We start from the raw sequence: 25,856 nt of genomic DNA, 5'->3' as shown, positions 1-25,856 counted from the left end.
ACACACTGGCAAGGGGCAAGGGAAAGGCATGGGGCACTGGCTGCGGGGAAGCTCGCAGCACCGGGATCCCGGATGGGCACTGGCTGCGGGGAAGCTCGCAGCACCGGGAGGAGCAGCAGTGGGCAGACCTGGGTCCAGCAGCTGGTGATGGATGGGGTGATTACCTTTGGCACTGCCATCCTTGCTCTTCCCACGTTTGTGCCGGTCTAAGATGAGCCCGTTCCAAGGGGCGCACAGGACCCCACAGAGCTGGGTGAAGGCGAAGGCATTGGTGTAGGTGCTCACTGGGAACAGAGACAGGCAGCAAGACATAATGCTTGAGACTCCACCCCGCATGCTCTGCTCACTTCCTGATCCGCTGGACGGGAGGATGGCCTGCATTGGCCAGGCACTCCTGGGTCCCGCACCCAGCCCTGGGTGACCTTGGCTAAGCAACTGCCCCTCCCCCTGCCTCAGTTTCCCATGCATGACAATAGTACCAAGCTCATCAGGTCACTTGAGACACTGGGCAGGAAGGGCCAAGGTTTGTACTTGTTCCAGCCTCCCTCCCCTCCTCTGAAGCCTACCCCATTCTCCCCTTCAGTTCTCCTCACACCATCCATACCAATAAGTACAATGCATTCATCAGACAGCAGGGGGAAGAACTGCCCAGCTCAGAGACATCGCTGCCTACCCAACCTTACCTACAAAATCTCTCTCCATCCCACCTGTTCTATTTCCTCCCTGGTTCACTCCATCATCTCTCTCCATCCCTGCCTGCTCCATTACCCAATCTTTCCCTCAATCATCTCTCCATCCTTCCCTCTATCATCCCTCTCCATCCCCACCTGCTCCATTCCCCCGTCTTTCCCTCAATCATCTCTCTCCATCTCTGCCTGCTCCATTGCCTCCGTCCTTCCCTAGACCATCTTTCCTCCCCCTCTGCCTGCTCCATTGTTCTGTTCTCCCCCTTCCCCTGTACCCCCGCTGTGGTAGGCCAGGTGCCCCATACCTAGCGTGGTGTCACGGGCAGCCAGGTGCTCCAGCATGGGGTTGAGGGTGCCGATGAAGAGGTAGTGCCGCAGCTGCATCACCGACAGCCACATGAGGTGCCAGAAGAAGAGCTTGGAGAAGACACAGGCCCGGAAAGACATGGCAGGGAGCTCTCCGTGGCCTGGCCCGGCCCCCGACTCTCCTGGGGATGGACACAGTGCACTCAGTATTAGCCCTAGATCTGGAGGTGGGGTGGGGGGGGGGGAGCCCGCACCTGGAGGGGGTGTAGTTTCAGAGTGGGGGCCCATGCCTAGGCGATCCAGAAAGACAGGGACGCTGCAGGGGGCCTGAGGGGAGCAAGTAACCTGAGGCTGTGAAGGCTGGAAAGAGAATGAGGAGGGAGAGTAGGGATCAGCTCCGGGCCCTGCTGGTTCACCCCACCCCAGCCCAGGTGGCGGTGGCTGTCCATCCTGGGATCCTCCACAAACCATCCCCCAACCTCCCCCGCGGGCTCCTGTGGTCAGAGGTGCCTGCCTAGGAGAGGGCCGACCCCAGGGAGCCCAGAAAGACGCCTGCATCTGGGCTGTGGCTCTGCTGCCCCGGAAGGGGGCACCTCCAGGGGACGCAGTCTGCCCGGGAACAAGAACAAAGGGCTGAGGTGGAGGTTAAGGGCGGGGGGGGGGGGTGTTAAATGTGGGCTGTTGGGAGCTGGAGTCTCCCCTGAACTGGGCCAAAAGCAGGGTCAGAGGGCTGAGGGCTGCCCAAGCTGGCCCCTGTTTTACCTTTCCGTTCTCTCCAGATGTCGCAGCACTGGCTAGTCACTGCAGAGGCTGGGGGGGCTGCCCTGCTCCCTTTGGGGGCACAAGGCTCTCCTCGCACCCATCTCAGATGGAGTCACTGAGGGAGCTCATGGCATGAAGCAGAGGTGCTGAAGTCTCTGAGGTTTGGGCCCCAGAGGCAATGGCTTACCCCAGTGACAGAGTGAGAGCCTAAAGGGGGGTGGTCCTCCAGGGACTGTCCCAGAGCACCAGGCCTGTGGATCTGTGGGGGGCCCACTGGAGGCCATGGGTGCTGCAGGGGCAGAGGGGATTTTGGGGGCATTTCTTGGGTGGGGCCCCAGGAGGCAGAGGAGGAATTTGTGGTGGTGGTGGGGACTTCTCCAACCCTACCTTTGCCCATGATGGCTTTGCTGGCATCAGCACCTCCTGGGCCCACCTCCGAGCACGGGTCGCTGGGCTCGTGGGCTCCATCGCCCAGGCCTGGCCGCTGCTCCTCATGGGTATGGTACGAGCACCCCTGCCTCTGGCACCTCAGCCTGTGGGCACAGCAAGCCAGTCACTGCCTGCCACAGCCCAGGGCATGGGCAGAGACAGCACCCACCCAGGCCCACCACTAGGACCAGCAACCCCCATGCAAGATCCAAGGCTCCCCAGCACCCACCAGTGCTCACCTGCAGGATGGGAGCAGCCCCGAGGTAGCATGGCTTGGGGGCCAGGGGAGAATCGCTCCCAGGGGTTCGGCACTGGTGCTGCCAGGACTGAGCCCCATTCACCCAGCAGAGCCCATTCCCTGAGGGAGGGCAGCAAAGGTGCAGTGGAGTTATGAGACAGACTGTGATGGAGGCATCCATGGGAAGCAGATTGGGGGGCACAGAGCCCAAATGGGGGACAGAGAGGTCCACAACAGGCAGATGGGGGGGTGGAGGGGCTTGGGGGAGGCAGAAGTGGGGACAAAGAGGTGCATGGGACACAGATGGGGAATGGACAGCGCAAAGACACCTATTGGAGGCAGATGAGGGGTGATGGGGCCCATGGGGAGCAGAGGGGCCCACAGGAGGCAGATGGGGGATGGAGGGACCCATGGGGGGCAGAGGGACCCAGGGGAGACGGGGGGGGGTAGATGAAGGGACCCAGGGGAGGCAGATGGGCCCACGGGAGGCAGACGGGATGGAGGGACCCATGGGGGGCAGATGGTAAGGGTGGAGGGTGACTCACCCATATGTGTATCCTGGGGGCAGCGGGTAGGGGATGTGCCACCTAGGCATGAGGAAGAAGGTGCGGGTCAGGTGCCAGGCACTGCAGGCCGAGAGGAAGAGGAACATGTCTCGCAGGATCAGGCCTTGCTCGTACATCAGCTGGGGGCGGAGCAAGTTGTCAGCGGTTGCATAGGGGGCCAACCTAGACTCAGTGACTTGTATTGTTCTTAGGCTGGCTCCCAGAGGCTGCAGCCAGGATCGGGGCCCCCATTGTGCCAGGCCTTGCACAGACACATAGCAAGGGACATCCCGTGCCTTGAAAAACTCAGTCTAAACAGATAAGGGGAAACTGAGGTATGGGGAGGGGAAGTGACTCAACCTGCCCCCTGAGTCAGTGACAAGGCCAGGAATAGCTCCCACATGGCCTGATTTCCAGACCCGTCGTTTAACCACATCCACACTTCGTCCTGCCCTCATCCCAACAGCCCAGCACCTGTCTGCCCCTGAGTGGCTCAGGTGCCCTTCATACATTTCAGCACAGGGCTGGAAGATCATCACAGGATTATTTCTCTCAGCCAGCCCTCGCTGCGGAGACACAACCTCAAGTCGGTTGTTCCCACGCAGCACGTAAATCCCATGGCAGCGCATGGCGTGGAGAAGGGTAGGGGGGGAGAGGAACAACTCACAGCCCAAGCCAAGGGAAAGAACATGGAAGCAGTGGGAATCTCCGCAGCTAGAATCTGTGCAGTGTCCAGCCCCACAGGGCCCTGATCCTCAGCTGGGGCAGGGCCTGTCTCTCCCTGTGTGTCTGTGCAGCACCTGGTTCAACAGGGACCTGATCTGAGCTGCGTTCCAGGAGCTACTCTACGTGCTCTAGTGTCATGAAGTGGCTTGCCCATGGGCTGGAGAACTGGGGCTAAACCAGCCCCTTACCGAATGGGCCCCATCTGGGAGGAAGCAGGGCTTCCGCGGCTCCCAGCATGCGGGGGTGACAGAAAGGAGATGCTCAGGCTGAGCCAGAGACACAAATCTGAGACACTGTGGCTGGCTTGAAGCAGCAAGACTGGCTCCCGAGGAGAAGCGGCCCAACTCTGGGAACGAGGGCCGGGAACCCCCTAGCTAAGGGGCCTGGAGGGCTGGAGTGTACCAAGGGACTGAAGAAATTGTGTGGGAAGTGTTTCAATTTTCCTCTGGCCTGTGTGAAGTTGTTGACATAGGGCACCCTGTGAAGGAGACTGCAGGGGTGGGTTGCCGCAGAGGCACCTCTGACCACGAGGGGGTGCACGGGAGGCAGTCAGTGGACAATGTGCTGCAGCTGGCTTCAAAACGGCTGCCTGGGGTGGCTGCAGATGTGCAAGGGGTGCAGGGCAACCTAAGCCAGTAAAGCCTCTCTCAGGAAGCTGATCCCAGCTACACTTGCAGCTCTTGCATTGTCTAAGAGCCACTGGGCCACACTGTCTTTCTACTCTCCTGGCTACGGACAGCCCCAGTCCTGCTACACACACCAGTGGTTTTCTCTGGTACCCTTGCTGGACTAGAGCTGACTTGCAGCCCAGTGTTGCTCCCTCAGAGGGGCAGCTGGGGCTGGGCGCTGGCTGAGCTCAATCCTGCACAGGTGAGGCCAGTCTGGGGAAACAAGAACACAGTGCAAACCTCAGGGGGTGTGCAGGAAGGGTGATAAGAACCTGAACATTTGCATGTCACAAGGTTTAGGAGGTGGCTGTATCTAGAGAACTCCTTGCTTAAATGGATCCCAAACGTGCACATTTAACCCTGCCCTCGGCCCCCATGCAGCGGAGCTAATTTTGATACAATGCAAGTTGGCACATGGGCGCTAAGACAAAACAGTGCTTAGACAATGCAAGAGCTGCAAGCTTAACTCTAGCAGCTGCCTCTTGTCGCTGGGCCAGCCAACATGAAACTCACCCCAGCGCTACCAGGTCAGGGTTTTGAGGGGAACCCCAGAACACACCCAGCATTCCCCCTGGTCAGCTGTCTCCCTCTGGGGAATCCCAGAGCAGGCCCCACATTCCCAGGGTCTCTGGGGGGATCCCAGAGCACATCCCACATTCCCAGGGGCTCAGGCCTCTTCCTCTGGGGGCTCTCAGAATACATCCCACGTTCCCTGGGACTCAGGCATCTCCTTCCGGGGGACCCCAGAACACTCCCTGCATTCTCCAGGGCTCAGCTCTCTCCCTCCGGGGGATCCCAGAACACACCCTGCATTCCTAGGGTGTCTGGGGGGATCCCAGAGCACTTCCTACATTCCCAAGGGCTCACCCTCTCCCTCCGGGGGGATCCCAACCCTCCAGTTGCTGGCTAACTCCATCACTGGTGGGACCCGGGACCTGCCAGATCCAGATTGATGACAGAGGAGACATTATCTGATATTGTGACACTCAGGCTGGGGTTTCCAGGAGGTGTTCTGACCCACTCCTCCCACCCTCCCTATTGCTCTTTCCTCCAGCCACCTCCTCTCCCCCCGTCCCAGGAGCTAGGGCCCAGGGGCTCACCTTGACCACTAGGAAGACGGCGGAGGACGAGTCGAAGGCCCCATTGTAGAGGGTGATGATGGTTGAGCGGTGCTTCCCAAACAGGTTCCCCACCTGAAGGAACGATACACCCCCACACCCAATCAACACCACCCCAAGGGCACCCCAGTCCTGCCAGGCCACAGGAACCATGGGATGGGGGCTGATTGAGCACTGTGGGGTCTGGGACGCACAGGGAGCTGGATGGGGAGGGTGGCACCATGTGGCCTGGGGTGCCTAGGGAGCTGGGCTGCGGGCTTCTGCAGGGTCAGGGTTCCCCCAGGAGGCTGGGATGTGGGAGTAGCACTATGGGGTATGGTGTCCCTGTGGAGTTGGTCTGAGGGGGGCACTGTGGGGTTGGAGATCTCCCAGGGAGCCAGGCTGGGGGTGCTATGTGGGCTGGGGTCTCTGGGGAGCCAGGCTGAAGGAGGGCCTTTTCTCTGCCTCCATTACTCAACTGGCAGCTGTTCTGGCAGGGCAGCTGGAGCTGGGGGCATCTGCTCCCATGAGGACGCCCTCACCCCCAGCTCTCTGCTTTTCTGTGGGGGGCTCTGATTCTATATACTATATATAAGTGGGATTTTGATTGGATTCATGCTAACACAAAAAAAGAACAAAACAATCATTTGTGGCCCCTGCTGACAGTGATTTTGTCCCCGTTTCTGAAGTTTTCACACTTCACGTGTAATTAATTTTTTTCAGAGACTTTCAGTTGCTGGAGACAGGGGTGTGAATTGGTGGCACTAATCACCGTTTTCCGGCTGCTAATGGTAGTACTGCACAGTGCTTTATTAGTATTGTTTGAACCTCCCTTCAACTGGATGTCATGTTTGAGAAGGAACGCTAAAGTTAGAAAGAGAAAACACTAAGCAAGCTACCCAAATGTACAAACTATTTCTCTGCTAGTACGGCTTCTAAATCAGCTTCCAAAGATACCAGGTCAGATTACTCCAAAAATGATTATCACAGTGAAGCTATGGCTTTGAACTTCTTCCCTCAGGAGAGGGCAAAAGAAAAGGCAAGCATTCCTGAAATCCAGGACAAATGTCATGATGAAAGAGAAGACCCACTTTTCCTTCCACCTGTCTGAACAGAAGGTGGAGAGACGAGTCGTGATAAGGAGGATAAAGTCGCCATTAAGATAAACTAAGATCTGGATAAATGGCCTTTGATAATGGAGGAGTTTTGCACGCAGTGTATGGAGGAAGGTCGGCTCTATTTTTGAACTGCATCCTGGAGGGAAGTTTTAAGGCTTATTGTGACAATTGAGCTTCTCGCTGAATGTGGTTTAGCATTTAGAGGAAGGAGGACATTATCGGCTCTCCTGAAAATGGAAATTATCAAGGTATTCTTGAAGCTATTGCCCGAATATGATCTGTGTCTATGTGAGTGAGTTAAACACAACGGAAACATCCTACTTGTTGAAAACAATCTGTGATGAGTTCATTGAGCCAATGGGATGTAAGGTTTTGGAATTCATTGTAAGTGAAGTCAAAGAGGCGAAATACTACTCTTTGATCACAGGTACAACTCCTGCTATCACTCATGTTGGACAGTTATCTGTCATTTTCCGATATGGCTTGCTCATATCTGGCACTGTGTGTCTTGTTGGGTTTATACCCATCAAAAGCCACACAACAAAGTCGCTCTTCCAGCCCGCAGACCCTTTACTGGACACAAACAACACTGCTATTGAAAACTGCAGAGGTCAATCCAACGATAATGCAAGTTACAGGTCTGAAAAGTATGAAGGTCTTCAAGCTCAGATCAAAAGACTAAGCCCACTAGCTGGGTACATGCCACACACAGCTCATCTCTGAACGTAGCTGGAACGTGTAGCATTGATGCATGCATGAAAGCCATAAACTTTCTCTGTTTTGTTCAGAAACAGAAATGTTTTTGTTTTGCAGCATCGCCCAGGCGATGGCAGCATCTGTGCAAGAAGCTGACCAAGAGTAAACAAGTAACTCTCCTTGTCCTCAGGCATTGGCACCCTGACAGCAGGATTGTCTGGCTATGTAGACTCCCTCCTCAGGCCCTATGCTACCAGCACTCCCAGCTACCTTCGAGACACCACTGACTTCCTGAGGAAACTTCAATCCATCGGTGATCTTCCTGATAACACCATCCTGGCCACTATGGATGTAGAAGCCCTCTACACCAACATTCCACACAAAGATGGACTACAAGCCGTCAGGAACACTATCCCCGATAATGTCACGGCTAACCTGGTGGCTGAACTTTGTGACTTTGTCCTTACCCATAACTATTTCACATTTGGGGACAATGTATACCTTCAGATCAGCGGCACTGCTATGGGTACCCGCATGGCCCCACAGTATGCCAACATTTTTATGGCTGATTTAGAACAACGCTTCCTCAGCTCTCGTCCCCTAAAACCCCTACTCTACTTGCGCTACATTGATGACATCTTCATCATCTGGACCCATGGAAAAGAAGCCCTTGAAGAATTCCACCATGATTTCAACAATTTCCATCCCACCACCAACCTCAGCCTGGTCCAGTCCACACAAGAGATCCACTTCCTGGACACTACAGTGCTAATAAACAATGGTCACATAAACACCACCCTATACCGGAAACCTACTGACCGCTATTCCTACCTGCATGCCTCCAGCTTTCACCCTGACCACACCACACGATCCATCGTCTACAGCCAAGCTCTGCGATACAACCGCATTTGCTCCAACCCCTCAGACAGAGACAAACACCTACAAGATCTCTGTCAAGCTTTCTTACAACTACAATACCCACCTGCGGAAGTAAAGAAACAGATTGATAGAGCCAGAAGAGTTCCCAGAAGTTACCTACTACAGGACAGGCCTAACAAAGAAAATAACAGAACTCCACTAGCCGTCACCTTCAGCCCCCAACTAAAACCCCTCCAACGCATTATTAAGGATCTACAACCTATCCTAAAGGATGACCCAACACTCTCACAAATCTTGGGAGACAGGCCAGTCCTTGCCTACAGACAGCCCCGCAACCTGAAGCAAATACTCACCAACAACCACATACCACACAACAGAACCACTAACCCAGGAACTTATCCTTGCAACAAAGCCCGTTGCCAATTGTGCCCACATATCTATTCAGGGGACACCATCACAGGGCCTAATAACATCAGCCACACTATCAGAGGCTCGTTCACCTGCACATCCACCAATGTGATTTATGCCATCATGTGCCAGCAATGCCCCTCTGCCATGTACATTGGTCAAACTGGACAGTCTCTACGTAAAAGAATAAATGGACACAAATCAGATGTCAAGAATTATAACATTCATAAACCAGTCGGAGAACACTTCAATCTCTCTGGTCACGCAATCACAGACATGAAGGTCGCTATCTTAAAACAAAGAAACTTCAAATCCAGACTCCAGCGAGAAACTGCTGAATTGGAATTCATTTGCAAATTGGATACTATTAATTTAGGCTTAAATAGAGACTGGGAGTGGCTAAGTCATTATGCAAGGTAGCCTATTTCCTCTTGTTTTTTCCTACCCCCCCCCCAGATGTTCTGGTTTAACTTGGTTTTAAACTTGGAGAGTGGTCAGTTTGGATGAGCTATTACCAGCAGGAGAGTGAGTCTGTGTGTGTATGGGGGTGGGTTTTTGGAGGGGGGTGAGGGAGTGAGAGAACCTGGATTTGTGCAGGAAATGGCCTAACTTCATTATCATGCACATTGTGTAAAGAGTTGTCACTTTGGATGGGCTATCACCAGCAGGAGAGTGAATTTGTGTGGGGGGGTGGAGGGTGAGAAAACCTGGATTTGTGCTGGAAATGGCCTAACCTGTTGCTCACTTTAGATAAGCTATTACCAGCAGGACAGTGGGGTGGGAGGAGGTATTGTTTCATATTCTCTGTGTATATATAAAGTCTGCTGCAGTTTCCACGGTATGCATCTGATGAAGTGAGCTGTAGCTCACGAAAGCTCATGCTCAAATAAATTGGTTAGTCTCTAAGGTGCCACAAGGACTCCTTTTCTCCTTGTCCTGAAAACCCTGCCAGATACAAGCTGGTCCTGTCAGGCTGAATCTTGTAAAGCAACTGTAGTGAACCGTGAGGACATTCAACATTGTTTCAAAGAACAATGGACAACGCCGAGGAAAAAAGTGAAACTCAAAGGAAAGCGCAACCACCTGCACCTTATGAGTACCCTATGGAATGGGATATTAGAAAGGTTGGACAAAATTAGCCTAAGGATTCAAAAGCCAGGCCTGGGTCTTGTCATTGCTGTTCATTTGCTGCCTTCCTTGCAAGAATTCACCACAAGCTTCCGATCTCAGTTTGACTATTTTGAGATGCAAGCGAAAAGAATTGGGAAGTGAAGGTGATGAGTCCTACATGCAAACCACAAATGTTCTGTAACCCAAATACTTCCAGATGGCAAAGTGAGGAAGGAGGAAATCGGAAGTTGAGTGCTGTTCTCCTCTCCTCCACCAGCTAAGTTGAGAACTGAAAAGAAGAAGTGAACGTTGTGCTGAACTGTAATGCATGCCAGCACTACTCAGCGCTTACCCAAATTATTTAGAGCCTCAGCTTATCCCCAAAATGGATCAATTTTCAGCATTTATAAGATACTGTGATGTGCAGGATGAGTATGCTCCTGAAATCATCACATTTTTGCACGACCAAGGTCTGAGTAATGTCTTCCTGACTGTTTGCATCATGTTGAGGCTGTATTGGACTGTGCCCATTGCCAGCTGCGGAGCAGAGCGAGCGTTCTCAAAGCTTACCTTAATACTCAAAGCTCAGGGGGAGAGATAGCTCAGTGGTTTGAGCATTGGCCTGCTAAACCCAGGGTTGTGAGTTCAATCCTTGAGGGGGCCATTTAGGGATCGGGGGCAAAAATTGGGGATTGGGGATTGGTCCGGTTGGACTAGGTGACCTCCTGAAGTCCCTTCCAACCCTGATATTCTATGATGCTATGAATACAAAAATGTCTTCTGCCAACGATGGCAGAAGCAAAGCCCAGAGCTCTTGCTATGGTGGCAGCTGAACGGGCTGCATTTTGCACACTGCCATTGCCCAGACGGAGGGGGGTGGGAGGGTCAGACCTGCATGTTGGTGAGGATGAGGAGGATCCCACCAATGGAGAGCAGACACATAGCCGGGAAGAGGATCAGCGCAGTGGCTGCAGGAGACACACAAGCACCACATGTCAGGGAGCTGCACACCACAGACATGTACCATACACCGCACACACCAAGGCACCAGGCACGCACACAGACAGCAAGTGCAACACACACACAGGGACATACACTATCGGGCTTTTTAACAAGCCCCAGTGAGTGTAACACACACACACATGCACAATCATGAGATATAACAATTCCTTGCGAGTGTAGCACACACACACCCATCTGGCCTAAACAAACCCCAGTGAATGTACACACACACACACACACACACAGAGTCAGGTCTCATAACAAGATGCAGCGTAACACACACATGCACACACACAAAAGTAGGCCTCATAACAAGCCCCAGCGAGTGTTTCACACACACATACAAACACACACACCCACACACCCTGTCGGGCCTCCTAACAAGCCCCAGCGAGTGTCACACACACAAAATTGGGCCTCATAACAAGCCCCAGTGCGTGTCACACATACACAGACCCTGTCGGGCCTCGTAACAAGCCCCAGCAAATGTCACACGCACACACACACACACACACACACACACACACCCTGTTGGGCCTCATAACAAGCCCCAGCGAGTGTCACAGACACAGACACATCTGTCAGGCCTTGTAACAAGCCCCAGCGAGTGTCACACACACAGACACAGAGGTAGGTGCCCAGCCACACTCGCCCAGAGGGGACTCCAAGTGACGGTGGCTCAGGACTGGCTCTCTCTGCCCAGAAGGAGGCAGAGCTGCGCCCAGAGCCCAATCATAAGCGGAGACAGAGTTACCGGCCCAGTGGGGGTGCTCTTACACTGAAGGGCTGGGTCCCCCCAGTGCTGCCATGAGGGTGCTTGGTGCCCCAACCCCAGCTCAGGTCATCAAGAGGTACCCTGCCCCATTGCGCCCCACATGCAGAGGCCTCACCTGCTGTGGAGAAGGCAATAAGCAGCGTGCCGCTGGTGTAGAGGGATCTGAAACACACATACACAGGGCTATGCTGGGGGAGCGACCGGGGGTGCGGGGCAGAGGACACCCCCTCCCCACTGTGGCTCCTGTCCCACATGAGGAGGCTGCAGCTCCCATCACAGCTCTGGGGATGGGGGGAGTAAGGGAGGGGCTAACTGAAGGCAGTGGTGGAGTAGACAGTGGGGGAGCTAGACACTTGGGATGCAAGGGGGGCAGGGAGAGGGAGTGGAAGGAAGAAGGAGGACAGGGAAGGGGTGATGGTGGGGGTGGGGGGCAGGGAAGGATGGGGGATAGAGGCAGGATTTAACCCCACAGTCAAGGCGGTGGAGGGCAGGAGATAGGGCTGGGAGGGGGGCCCAAGTGAGCCAGGAGCCGCAGGCTGGAAGCTGCAAACACTGGTTGAACCCCAGGGGATGCTGGGAGCAATAAAAGCGGGTTGGCTGTGCACGACAAGGGAAGGGACGGAACAGGTGACACTACGTGGTGGCTGGGGCAGAGCTGGGTTGGGGTCAGGGGGCTATTGGTGGGTGTTGGCAGCTGGGGCACAAATGGTCACAGCATGGCCCTGGACACTGGGGCTCAGGCCAGTCAGCTTGTCTGCACCTGGGATACTGACCCCAGTACTGCACTGCTCTAAAGAGTGAAGAACCGGGTCCCCCAGGGAGTTACCCTGGTCTCAGGACAGCCAGGAATGGTACAGCCTGACTGGTTAATATACCTGGGCAGACCTGCCCTCAGTTAGTGCCCTTCCTGAATGGGATAGATAGATGGCTAGATGGATGGGGTGCTTGTAGACAGATGGATGGATGGATGGATTGGGTGTATGTAGATGGATGGATAGATGGATGGATGGGGTGTATGTGAGTGGAGGGATGTATGGGATGGATGGATGGATGGATGGATGGATGGATGGGGTGTATGTAGATCGATCAATCAATGGAGGCTATGTCGATGGATGGATGGATGGATGGATAGATGGATGGAAGTGGGGGTTGTATATCAATAGATGGATGGATTGGGTGCGTGGGTGGGTGGGGTGTATGTCAATAGATGGATGGATAGATGGATGAATTGGGTGAATGTGGATGGATGGATGGATGGATGAATGGATGGATGGAGTGTATGTTGGTGGATGGATGGATGAGGTGTATGTGGATGGATGGATGGTGTTAGGACATAGATATTCAGGCCTGTTTGCAAAGGCCTATACTTTAAGAATGTAGGTATATGTTTATCATTTAGCTAGTTATAGAGGTATAAAAGAAAGAATCAAAATCACTGTCTGACTGTATAAGGCCTTTTCTCACAGTGACAGTCTGAGGCCCTGTTCTTAGGCTAAGGCCTTTGGCTAAGCAGCAGAGGCAGCCATAAGCTGGGAAGCGAACGGTCACATCCTCACATTCCAAACCAGTCACATTGAAATAAGGTGCTATTGGGCTGTTGGGAATACAATCCTGTCCTGATCGTGCCTATCACCTCCAGAGAAAGGGAAGTGCCTAGAAGGCACTTTTAAAAAAGGGAAGAAGGAGGATCCTGGGAACTACAGGCCAGTCAGCCTCACCTCAGTCACTGGAAAAATCATGGAGCAGGTCCTCAAGGAATCCATTCTGAAGCACTTAGAGGAGAGGAAAGTGATCAGGAACAGTCAGCATGGATTCACCAAGGGCAAGTCATGCCTGACTAATCTAATTGCCTTCTATGATGAGATAACTGGCTCTGTGGATGAAGGGAAAGCAGTGGACGTGTTGTTCCTTGACTTTAGCAAAGCTTTTGACATGGTCTCCCACAGTATTCTTGCCAGCAAGTTAAAGAAGTATGGGCTGGATGAATGGACTATAAGGTGGATAGAAAGCTGTCTAGATTGTCGGGCTCAACGGGTAGTGATCAATGGCTCCATGTCTAGTTGGCAGCTGGTATCAAGTGGAGTGCCCCAGGGGTCAGTCCTGGGGCCGGTTTTGTTCAATATCTTCACTAATGATCTGGAGGATGGTGTGGATTGCACCCTCAGCAAGTTTGCAGATGACACTAAACTGGGAGGAGTGGTAGATACGCTGGAGGGTAGGGATAGGATACAGAGGGACCTAGACAAATTGGAGGATTGGGACAAAAGAAATCTGTTGAGGTTCAACAAGGACAAGTGCAGAGTCCTGCACTTAGGACGGAAGAATCCAATGCACCGCTACAGATAAGGGACCAAATAGCTTGGCAGCAGTTCTGCAGAAAAGGACCTAGGGGTTACAGTGGACGAGAAGCTGGATATGAGTCAACAGTATGCCCTTGTTGCCAAGAAGGCCAATGGCATTTTGTGCTGTATAAGTAGGGGCATTGCCAGCAGATCGAGGGACGTGATCGTTCCCCTCTATTCGACATTGGTGAGGCCTCATCTGGAGTACTGTGTCCAGTTTTGGGCCCCACAATACAAGAAGGATGTGGAAAAATTGGAAAGAGTCCAGCGGAGGGCAACAAAAATGATTAGGGGACTGGAACACATGACTTATGAGGAGAGGCTGAGGGAACTGGGATTGTTTAGTCTTCAGAAGAGAAGAATGAGGGGGGATTTGATAGCTGCTTTCAACTACCTGAAAGGGGGTTCCAAAGAGGATGGATCTAGACTGTTCTCAGTGGTAGCAGATGACAGAACAAGGAGTAATGGTCTCAAGTTGCAGTGGGGGAGGTTTAGGTTGGATATTAGGAAAAACTTTTTCACTAGGAGGGTGGTGAAACACTGGAATGCGTTACCTAGGGAGGGTGGTGGAATCTCCTTCCCTGGAAGTTTTTAAGGTCAGGCTTGACAAAGCCCTGGCTAGGATGATTTAGTTGGGGATCGGTCCTGCTTTGAGCAGGGGGTTGGACTAGATGACCTCCTGAGGTCCCTTCCAACCCTCATATTCTATGATTCTATGTAAAAGGAAACTTAGTTTGATAGCATCCTGTCTGGCAAGAACTCACTTATCAATAGCTGGGATGTGAAATCCTCATTTCTTTCAGAGTAGCAGCCATGTTATTCTGTATCCGCAAAAAGAAAAGGAGTACTTGTGGCACCTTAGAGACTAACAAATTTATTTGAGCTACTCAAATAAATTTGTTAGTCTCTAAGGTGCCACAAGTACTCCTTTTCTTTTTCCTCATTTCTTTGTTGTTCTATCCCCATTTCCCTATTGTTTGTCTGCATAATCTCTGTCTGGTTCTGTGATTGTTTCTGTCTGCTGTATTATTCATTTTTCTGGGTGTAAACTAATTAAGGTGGTGGGATATAATTGGTTAAATAATCATGTTACAATATGTTAGAATTGGTTAGTTAAATTTCAGTAAAATGATTGGTTAAGCTATAGCTAAGCAGAACTCAAGTTTTACTATATAGTCTGCAATCAGGAAGAAAGAGGGGGAATGGGAATGGGGAATGGGGGTGGGGGAACTGGAATCATGTTTTGCTAAGGGGGAGGAAATTGGAATCATGTTTTGCTAAAGGGGGAATGGGAACAGGGACACAGGCAAGGTTTTGTGTTGTCAGAGCTGGGAATGGGGACACTAAGGAAGGAAATTGGAATCATTGCTTGATGGAAGTTTACCCCAATAAACATCGAATTGTTTGCGCCTTTGGACTTCGGGTATTGTGGCGCTCTGTTCATGCGAGAAGGACCAGGGAAGTGAGCGGGTGAAGGAATATGCCCCTAACAGATGGATGGATGGATGGATGGATGGATGGATGGATGGATGGGGTGTATGTAGATTGATCAATCAATGGAGGGCATGTCGATGGATTGATGGAGGGTATGTTGATGGATGCAGATCAATCAATCGATTGATGGAGGGGATGTTGATGGATGGATGGATGGGATGTATGTCAATAGAGAGATGGATAGACAGATAGCTGCCTGCATTCTTTCACCTCTCGGGCGCGGATCAAGACCTCGGGAGGGCAAAGGCATGTGTCAGAGGCCCAGGCAGTGGGTGGCTAACCTTAGCCCTGTGGCAGGGCCTGGATCCCTAGGAGGGGGCTGGCTGAACCCTGCCAAGCACAGGGGGAGTGGATGAGCCCTAGTGGGGGCAGGTGGCACCTGGAGCCTTTTGCCTGGAGGCCAGTGGGTCCAGTTAGTGCCAGTACCCCCCACCTCATAGCCGGAGCCTCCTCCCCAGCCCAGGCAGCAGGCCTTTGCTTTGACTGCCATGGGCTCTGGGGCTGGCCCACATCATCCTGGTGAGGGAGCTCACCTGAGCGGGAGGGACTGGAGCTGCAGAGCTCCCAGCAGAGCCCCAGAAGCAGCAGCCCCAGCTCTGCAGTGTGGACGGGTGAGGGAACAGCTTGTGGGTAAGCAAGCAGTGAGCACTTCCTTCTGGGCACTTGTGCAACCTTAGCAGTAGCCTGCTGGCCATGCTCTGGGGTGCAGGGGAGTTAGCCCAGAGCCAGCTGCACCAGTGCCCCGGGCCCAGTCGCATACAGGACCTGCTGACTTAGTCCCTGGCCAGTTAACAGATACTAACTCAGCCAAGGAGAAACAAATGAGCTGCAGGTTCCCTGGAGCCCTAAGGGCAAGGGACAGCTGGCAAACACCGGTCCCAGCTGTGGGGAGGGGCCTGTGCTGGGGGGGCTGACCCTGTGAAAGTGTGGAGGGGCAGGGTCTGTGAGGCTGGCTGCTACAGGCACTAATCTGTGGGCCCAGGCAGGGCCGTGCTGGGCGGGAGGCAGATGGGCTCACTGGATAACCTGGGCTGGGTGTGGTCCCTGATTTTCACTGCATTGTGGGGAGAGTGAGGAAGAGAAACAACCAAAGAAAGAAAGAGTGGGGAGGGATGGGGATCCTGTCCTGGGGAACCTTCTCCCCTCCCCCCGACTCCATGGGGTTTATCCTACACACACACACTAGCCAGACTCATGGAGATGAGGCCTGGCTCCAGAGGGGAGAGCGCCCCATCCCCCACCCCCGGGTCCCCAGGGATCCTAGGGGAGGGGTTCCGGAGGGGATTCAGTTCATGGGGAGGGATCCAAGAGGAGGGTCCCAGTGGGGTGGGGTGGGACCCAGAGAAGGTCCTAGTGGAGGGGGGTAAGGGTCGCAGTGGGGGTGGTGCAGCAGCCCAGTGGGAGTATCGCACGGGGTGGATCCCTGGGCCCCCCTCCCCCACACTCACATGGCCAGCAAGCGGGCTGGCAGAGTGCCAAAGCGGTCAAAGATGTAGCCGGTGGGGAAGGTCATGAAGTTGTTCATGAAGGAGCCGACAGTGAAGATGAGTGACAGCTGCTCGTCCTGTGCCCGGCAGTCTGGGGAGAACATGGCCTGAGACACTGAACTGACCAACCCACCCCAACAGCTCCCATATGCCCCTCATAGACTCTGACACCCCCCCACACACACCCCCCTCCTGGATCCCAACACCCCTACAGGACCCTAACATGGATTCACCCCCAGACATGGACCCCCTGCCCTGACACCACATCCCATCCCATCCCATACACACAGCCCCCACGCCCTCTACCCTCCCTCACACCATTCACTCATGGCCCCTCACATGCCCCCTCCTCCGCCACACCCATGGCCCAAGAGGGTGTCTAGGGGAAATGGGTGGCACTGGGCCAGAGGGAAGCTCAAGGTTGGGAACCAGAAAAGGAAGGAACCTTAATTTAGGGATATGCAAATGAGACAATGCATAGTCCTGAATATGCAAATAAGGGTGTTGCATTATTTGCATATCCTCGTCAGCCTTCTGGCCCCAGTGCAGCACCTGAGATGGAGACATCCCCCTATCCCCCCGGCCCCTGCTTTGATGCCCCATCCCCCTCTAGCACTGCCCACTCCCCTGCAGCGCTCACCCCTGCCACTCTAGTGCTGCTCTCTGCCGTACCTGGGCCCTGCGTGCCATTGCCCGTGCCATTAGCCGCTGGCACACACAGCTCCTCGAAGTAGTGCATGTCCTTGAGCACATAAACCAATGAGGCCCAGCCAAAGATGATGCCGGCAAAGCAAATGCATTCCAGCAGGCCTGAGAGCAGCGTGCCCAGCCGCTTGGCCAGCCCTGCGCCCTGCTCCTCCATGGCACCCTGTTCGCCTCCCTTCTGCTCCTGGGAGGGTCCCTTTCTGAGCCTGGAACCACAAAGAGACACTCCAGGAGGTCAACAGTTTGCAAAGAGAGCCCATGCCCGGTGCTGAGATGCAGCTGCTTCTGGGGAAGGGGGGGATCAGATGTTCATACAGGGCTCCCCCACCCAACACTGAGATGCAGCTGCCTCGGGGGAAACCTATATCCTAATATGCGGGCTAGGAAAGACGTTGGTAAAGTACAGGTGAGGAACAGTCAAATGTAAGCAACCCGTTTAAACACAACACATGGAGGTAAGCAACTGCATACAGACAACATGCACAAGTGCTTATACACAGATGCTAGACATCGAAATACTAAGCTGGATGAACCTGAGTGCCTGGCATTAGTGTCAGTATCCCCCACCTGATATAACAGGCAGCACAGAAATTTGATGGAATGAGGATAATCCATGGGACACAAATACCAGGTAGGAAGGTATGAGAGAGCAGGTTGTGCTGGTGGAGGAGTGGCACTGTATGGGAAAGAAAGCAACAAGTCAAATAAAGTAAAAATCTTAAACTACTCAAATAGTTCTATGGAAACTCTATGGATAGAAACTCCATGCTTGAACAATGAAAGTAGAGCAATAGGGATATACTACCGAACATATGACTGTGAAATGCTCAGGGACATCAGGGAGGCTAAAATAACACAAAACCCAATAATAATGGGGATTTCAACTTTGCCCATATTGACTGGGTACATGTCACCCAAGACAGGATGCGGAGATAAAGTTTATAGACACCATAAATGGCAGCTTCTCAGAGCAGCTAGTCCTGGAACCCACAAGGGGAAAGAGGATTCTTGATTTAGTCCTCAGTGGCACACAGAATCTGACCTCGGGGTGAATACAGCTGAATCACTTGGTAATAGTGGCCATAATGTGGTTAAATTTTGCAGCCATGTAGGGGAGGAAATCCAAAAAACCCACCACACTCATACTTAACTTTACAAAGGGGAACGACAAAAATGAGGATGGTAGTTAGATGGAAATTAAAAAGAGTAGTGCCAAGGGTAAAACACCTGCAAGCAGCATGGAGATACTTACAAACACCATCCGAGAGGCTCAGACAAAACCCACCCCCCAAATCCCAAAAGATGGCAGGAGGACTAAACAGCGAAGTAATGGAGACTGCTAGAGGCAAAAGTAAGGAACAAAAGATGTATCCAGCTGGAACCAAAGAGAAATTGAGTGTGGCAAACTGGAATGAACCCTCTGGGAAACAGGCCAGCCCATAGGGGGAGGTCTTGTGAAAAATGCCACTGGATCCTCCATGCCCTTGGAAAGTTCAAGAGACCTCGGTAGCATTGGGATTAGCACTGACTGTGTGAGGACAGCACCCCCTACTGATCCTCTGCCCCGCTCCCTGCAGCACAGCACCCCCTAGCATCACACTGGGGCACTGGTGTCAGCACTGACTGTGCAGGGACAGCTCCCCCTCGTGAGCCCCTGCCCTGCTCCCTGAAGCACAGCGCCCCCTAGCACTCAGGTCTGCACTGACTCTGAGGAGAGTGTGCCCTCTGTCGAACCATTTGGGTTTCTCCCAGTCCCCCATCCCAGAGCTCCCCCGACTTAGTGGGAGGCCTGCAGGGTCAGAGCGAGTGTCACTTCCCCAGCGGAGATGTCTGTATTAGCTGCCACCTGCACAGAGCCAGGGGCAGATGGGTGTTGCAGACCCCAGGGCATGGCCACTAGTTAAGTCAAGGGGATGGAAGGCCATAAGGGTCGAGGAAGTCTCCCTGCTGTAGGCCTAAGGGCTTCTTGTCAACCCCCCTTAATAGAACTCAGGCCTGGCTGGTTTGAGTAAGCTCTTTTGCTCTTAAAACAATGTTGCAGTTGTAGATAATGCCTCATAGCGTAAGGTTTGCTGACACCAAGTTAATGATAACAGGAGAGACAGTTACAAGGCCAGACAGGATGTGCTGGTTGTTTAAGTTGCTAGGAATGCTTGTTAGAGGTTGCAGGAAATAAACATTGTTTAACCCATATAAGGAAGGCAGAGTATTTGTGCAAAGCTTTGATTGGCTGATGTGTAGTGCAATAGCATTAAGGAATATAAAAGTGTGCATAATGACCTGCTCTGATGTGCAGGATTTGAGATTTCTCTCCCTGTACCTTTCTTTGGAATTCCAAATAAACTTCTATGCTTCTCCACCCTGCTGTGTTTATTGGGTGACGCACACCGGGCAATGAACCCCTGCTGTTGTTTTGCCTCTGGGCACTGGGTGCTGGCAACATGGGGGATCAGTAGGGGACACGTGCTGAGCTCAGCACAAATGAATGTGGCGGTGGGGAAAATGAGGGACATGGATCAGGGAACCAACAAAAGCCTCCCCCTCCGTCTCCCATGTTCCTCCCCCTCCTTCTCTCTGTGCCTCTTTGCCCAGCCTGGACTATGTTGGGGGCTCTGGCACTGTGCCCAGGCTGAGGCGGAGCCAGTCGGGTTACTCCCTGCCCCCCAATGCCGAGAATCAGCTCCTCACCCTGGGCAGGCTGTGCTCTGGGAACGATAAGGGCCTGGCTGGTGCTGGCCGAGCGTGGGAGCCAGCGCCTTGGGTACTGGCAAGGACAATCCTGTCAAGCAGGATTTTAATGCTGAGCTAGGAAGGACACAGGGGGCACTCGGGGGCAGGGCCAAGGGCAGTGATTTATGGCATCCCCAGGGGACCAGCTCCCTGGAGCCCCTTGAAAGGGTGACCTGGACTCAGCACTCCAGGACCCTGGTGGGATTATAGAGACAGAGCTGGGGGGCCAGAGGCAGAATGGCCCAGGGTCTAAATCACTAGCCTGCCGCTCAGGAGATTGGGTTCTAGTCCTACCTCTGCTGGGTCAAGTCTCTGCCTATGGGCAAGTCACTGCCCTGCTCTGTGCCTCTGTTTCCCCATCTGCCTTGTCTATTTGGAGTGTGAGCTCTTTGGGGCGGGGCCTGACTCTCACTGTGTCTGTGCAGCGCCTGGCACAACAGGGCCCTGATCTCAGCTAGGGCAGGGCCTGTCTCTCGCTGTGTGTCTGGGCAGTTTCTGGTGCAAAGGGGCCCAGATCTCACTTGGTGCAGGGCCTGTCTCTCACTGTGTGTCTGTGCAGCACAATGGAGACACAATGGAGCTCTGATCTCTGGGTGCTATTGAAATAGAAACAGCAGCCAAACGGCAGATGCCCGCAGAGCCCAACAAATTGTTCCCACTGAATCATTTACTCTGAGCATTTCCATCAGCCCCAGTCACAGGGGATCCGTCTGCAGGACTGTGACCAGGAGGCTGGTGGGAATCCAGGCAGGGCCACCCACACAGTGCAGTTTGTGATCCCCGTTTGGGCTCATGTGATGTAGCCATGTGGCACGAACACTGCAATCGCCAGCACCATGAGGACAGAACCGGTCTGGAAACTAGCTGTTAGTGGCAGCAGAGCCCCTGGGCTGTGTAAAGGGACCAGGAGCAGGGCGGGGCTGGAATGTGCTTCCATAGTGCCAGGGAGAGGGGTCACAGGATTCCCTGCTAACCACCCACCCATCGCCTCGCCCTTTATTTATCCCATATGCACCCACTAGCCTTCCACTCTTCTGTTTGTGTATTCCATCCGCACCTGCCAACCCCACACACTGCACCTGTCCCCTACTCACCCTCTGTCTATCCATCCAGCCCCATACACCTCATCTTTCTTCCCATCTATCTCCCGCCCTTCATATGATGGTCATTGTCACACTGTCTGACCACAGTATATACACCAGCGGGAAGGAAGAGGCAGGTGTATTCTTTAGATAGATAGATAGATAGATAGATAGATATCCCAGCCCCTAGGTGACAGCCTTCCCCAGCTCTGGCCTCTAGACTGGGGGTGCATGGGTGACTCATTAATGGCATGTTGCTGTATTGAAGCCTGTTCCTCTCAGCTGTGGGTGGTGGGAAATGTTATAAATAATCATCTGCATTTCTATGGCAGCGCCACATGCCACTATCCAGGCGCTCCCCCCTCCCCCATGCATGGAGTCCCATCGCCATGGTATGTGCCTGCTCCCCAACTCCCCGAAGGGGAAACTCAGGCACAACCAGGGGCTGTCTCATTCCAGGCTACATATCCTGGAGCAAAGGCCAGATCCCCCTCAGCCCTGACCCTCATGCACCCTGTGTGAGTTGGCATGCATATGTGTGACACAACTGCCATGCAGCCTTTGTGAGATGTCACGCATGTGTGTGATACAACTGCCAGGCAGTGGGTGTGTGGTGTCATGTGTGTGTCATACAACTGCCATGCAGCCTCTGTCAGGTGTCACATGTGTCAGACTTGACTGCCGTGCAGCATGTGAGATGTCATGTGTGCGATATGACTGACATGCAGTGTGTGTGTGAGGTGTCACACGTGTGCAATGAGACCCTATGTAGCATGTGTGCAACACAACTGCCGTGCAGTATGTGTGCAACATGTCACATGGATGTGTGTGACATGACAACCAGGCAGTGTGTGTGTCATGCCCCCTTGCAGTATGTGCAACACAACCCTATGAAATGTGTATGTGCAATGTCACACGCATGTGTAACATGACAACTGTGCAGCCTGTGTGTGACCCAACAGCTGTGCAAAGTGTGTGGAGATAGATAGATAGATCCATCACTGACAATTTTTCAACCAAGGGGGGCCGGTTTCTAATGATTTGGGGGCAGGTCTCTGGCCTGTGTTATTCAGGAGGTCAGGCTAGATGATCACAACGTTCACGTCTGGCTTTGGAATCTATATGTGTGTAACACAGCAGCCACGTAGAGTGCCTGACACCAACCCGTGCAGCATACATGTGCCATGTCACTTGTGTTACCTGACCTCTGTGCACCATGTGCACCTGGGATTCTTCGCTGGCTGTCACCACCAGGGGCCCTGCTTTTCCCCAGGGCAAATGCCCACCCAACTCGCAGCCCGCAGCTTTCCCTGCAAGGAGCAGCCTTCCAGCCTGACACAGCCCAAGAGACACAACGTGCATTGCCCTGGGGGAGGAATGGCAGTGTCGGGATCAGCTGGCTGCCAGCCCCCCACTCCCTACGTGTGTCACTAGGCATCACTGCTCTCTGCCCTTGCACATGCTCCGAGCTAGACAGACACAAACCCAGGGGCATCCTCCCTACTTCCCAGGGAGTCTGAGATCCCACATATAGGGCAGGGACACTACCAGCTGCCCTGTCCCCATCTTCCCTGGCTGGGGCACAGGGTCAGCGAGCGTAACAGGGGTGGGGGCTGAAAGGGTGGAGGCACCAAGGCACTGACCATGGCCAGTGGCCTGGCTGCCCTGCTCCACCTGCAACCCAGCCCTTCCTTGGTGTCTCTCCCACTTACCTGATCATCTACCAACTCCATACATACTCCTCCATCTATCCATCCATCCGCAACACCCCATCTATCCATCCATCCAGTCATAGAATCCTAGAATACCAGGGTTGGAAGGGACCTCAGGAGGTCATCTAGTCCAACCCCCTGCTCAAAGCAGGACCAATCCCCAACTAAATCATCCCAGCCAGGGCTTTGTCAAGCCTGATCTTAAAAACCTCAAAGGAAGGAGATTCCACCACCTCCCTAGGTAATGCATTCCAGTGCTTCACCACCCTCCTAGTGAAAAAGTTTTTCCTAATATCCAACCCAGAACTCCCCCGCTGCAACTTGAGACCATTACTCCTCGTTCTGTCATCTGCTACCACTGAGAACAGTCTAGATCCATCCTCTTTGGAACCCCCTTTCAGGTAGTTGAAAGCAGCTATCAAATCCCCCCTCATTCTTCTCTTCCGCAGACTAAACAATCCCAGTTCCCTCAGCCTCTCCCCATAAGTCATGTGTTCCAGTCCCCTAATCATTTTTGTTGCCCTCCGCTGGACGCTTTCCAATTTTTTCACATCCTTCTTGTAGTGTGGGGCCCAAAACTGGACACAGTACTTCAGATGAGGCCTCACCAATGTCGAATAGAGGGGAACGATCACGTCCCTCGATCTGCTGGCAATGCCCCTACTTATACAGCACAAAATGCCATTGGCCTTCTTGGCAACAAGGGCAAACTGTTGACTCATATCCAGCTTCTCGTCCACTGTAACCCCAGGTCCTTTTCTGCAGAACTGCTGCCGAGCCATTTGGTCCCTTATCTGTAGCGGTGCATGGGATTCTTCTATCCTAAGTGCAGGACTCTGCACTTGTCCTTGTGAACCTCATCAGATTTCTTTTGTCCCAATCCTCTAATTTGTCTAGGGCCCTCTGTATCCTATCCCTACCCTCCAACATATCTACCTCTCCTCCCAGTTTAGTGTCATCTGCAGACTTGCTGAGGGTGCAGTCCATGCCATCCTCCAGATCATTAATGAAGATATTGAACAAAACCGGCCCGAGGACTGATCCTTGGGGTACTGTGCTTGATACTGGCTGCCAACTAGACATGGAGCCATTGATCACTACCCACTGAGCCCGACAATCTAGCCAGCTTTCTATCCACCTTATAGTCCATTCATCCATCCATGCATCCGCATACAATATATCTGCATACACCCCTCTATCAAACTATCTGCATGCTCCCCATCTGTCTATCTGCAGATACTCTATCAATCTATCTGCTTACACCCTATCTAATCTATCTATCCCATGCACACCCCTTTCTTTCTTTCTTTCTTTCTTTCTTTCTTTCTTTCTTTCTTTCTTTCTTTCTTTCTTTCTTTCTTTCTTTCTTTCTTTCTTTCAATTCTCCTCTCTCCCTCTCTCTGTCCCCCATCCCCAGATTATCTGGGAACCTCCTGAACAGTAATGCCTTCCCATCTCTCCCCCCTTTGCGCCCCATGCCCTCCCCCCAGTGTCTGAGTCACTCATCCTTAGCAGCAGCCAGAGCCACCTACCCCTCCCCCTACATCACTCACGATGCATCTGTTTTCTCTTAGGCTATCTCTACACTAGCACTTTTGTCCATAAAACTTTGTCACTCAGGGGTGTGATAAAAAACACACCCCGACTGACATACGTTTCACCAGTAAAAGCGCTGGTGTGGAAAGTGCTGTGTCGGCGGGACATAGCTACTGCCGCTCATTGGCGTTGGTTTAATTAGGCTGGCAGGAGACTCTTTCCCATGGGCATGGAGCGGCTACGTGGGAGACATTACATGGCGCAGCTGCTGCGATATAGCTGTGCCGTGGGAAGGTCTGTAGTGTAGACACAGCCTGAGCCACGTCACCAGCTAAGTATTTCCAAAGCCCCCCACACCCTTTCCCCTCCCTCATCCACCCTTCCCTATGTTGTCCCCCAGGTGCCTGGCTGGGCACTTGCGAGATCTGGGGTGGAGGGTGTCAAGCAATGGGGCAGCAGATGGCAGGGGGGCAGCAGTGCCAGAGGGACACAGCCTACCTGACTCCTGCACAACCAGCATCCCCCTCCTCTGCTCTTGCCCCTCCTCCTGCAAATCTCTGGGCCCCTCCCAAAACAGACGGACAGGGAGACTCACCGTGGGTCACCAGCTCAGGAGCAGGGCTGTTTGCATGGGACTACCAACAGCATGAGAGCACAGCCAAGAAACTCCAGGGAACGCCCTCTCCTCCCTCCCCACTCTGTCCCTCTTCCCAGCTCCACCCCCGCCTCTGCCCCCTCCCAGGAAACAGATGTTGGACTGAGCACTCACTGCTCACACGCACACATGCTCATGCATGCACACAACATGCACACACAGCACACACACACACATTTGTATGTGCACACACAGCACACACGGATACATGCACACACATACATACACCCAGCATGTATACACATACACTCCACTCATACATGTATACACACGCACATACATGCTGCATGCACACACAACACGCACACTCACACACACACACGCACACACACGCACTGTTGCAAATCCCTGCTACCTTGCCCTGCCCCCCCAACGCCCAGTTGCTCTCAGGGGCTGTCACAGGGCACTGTTGAAAAAGGGATTGTCCCTTTTGCATGTCACAACATAGTATCAGACATGGTCCACTGACCTACCCCTTCTTTCATCACCATCAGGTGACAAAAAGTCCTCAGTACCACCCTTGTTCACCTGGTGTACCTTTGGCCCCAGCCCTCCATGCGGGGCAAGTTTATAACCCTTAGCCTCCTGGCTGAGGCAGACAATAGCAGTCTGGGGCTCCAGCCCTCTGGGCAGGGCAGAACAGTCTATATCAATGATCCCCAGCTGTA

At 53.2% G+C, this 25,856-nt stretch overlaps 1 protein-coding gene across 3 annotated transcripts in view; it reads right to left on the bottom strand.

Annotated features, from left to right (window-relative positions):
- Positions 1 to 25,248, bottom strand: part of SLC43A3 (solute carrier family 43 member 3) — a 34,474-nt gene extending 9,226 nt beyond the window's left edge. For 2 of the 3 annotated variants that reach the window (XM_077820803.1, XM_077820801.1), the window contains exons 1-11: positions 25,129 to 25,248; positions 18,041 to 18,149; positions 17,441 to 17,679; positions 16,730 to 16,859; positions 11,561 to 11,607; positions 10,560 to 10,636; positions 5,461 to 5,553; positions 2,967 to 3,106; positions 2,142 to 2,287; positions 992 to 1,174; positions 165 to 284 (exon numbers count right to left, since the gene is read on the bottom strand). In XM_077820803.1, the coding sequence (XP_077676929.1) occupies positions 165 to 284; positions 992 to 1,174; positions 2,142 to 2,287; positions 2,967 to 3,106; positions 5,461 to 5,553; positions 10,560 to 10,636; positions 11,561 to 11,607; positions 16,730 to 16,859; positions 17,441 to 17,630 (1,126 nt within the window). In that variant the 5' untranslated portion in view covers positions 17,631 to 17,679; positions 18,041 to 18,149; positions 25,129 to 25,248. The remainder of the gene's footprint in view (positions 1 to 164; positions 285 to 991; positions 1,175 to 2,141; positions 2,288 to 2,966; positions 3,107 to 5,460; positions 5,554 to 10,559; positions 10,637 to 11,560; positions 11,608 to 16,729; positions 16,860 to 17,440; positions 17,680 to 18,040; positions 18,150 to 25,128) is intronic. The other variant, XM_077820802.1, reaches the window with a different exon arrangement.
- Between the last annotated feature and the right edge of the window lie 608 nt (positions 25,249 to 25,856).

This window comes from Eretmochelys imbricata, chromosome 6 (assembly GCF_965152235.1).
Source record: "Eretmochelys imbricata isolate rEreImb1 chromosome 6, rEreImb1.hap1, whole genome shotgun sequence".
Classification (NCBI taxonomy): Eukaryota; Metazoa; Chordata; order Testudines; family Cheloniidae; genus Eretmochelys; species Eretmochelys imbricata.
The sequence above is the reverse complement of the archived record's forward strand: the minus strand, read 5'-3'. Positions and strand labels throughout refer to the sequence as shown.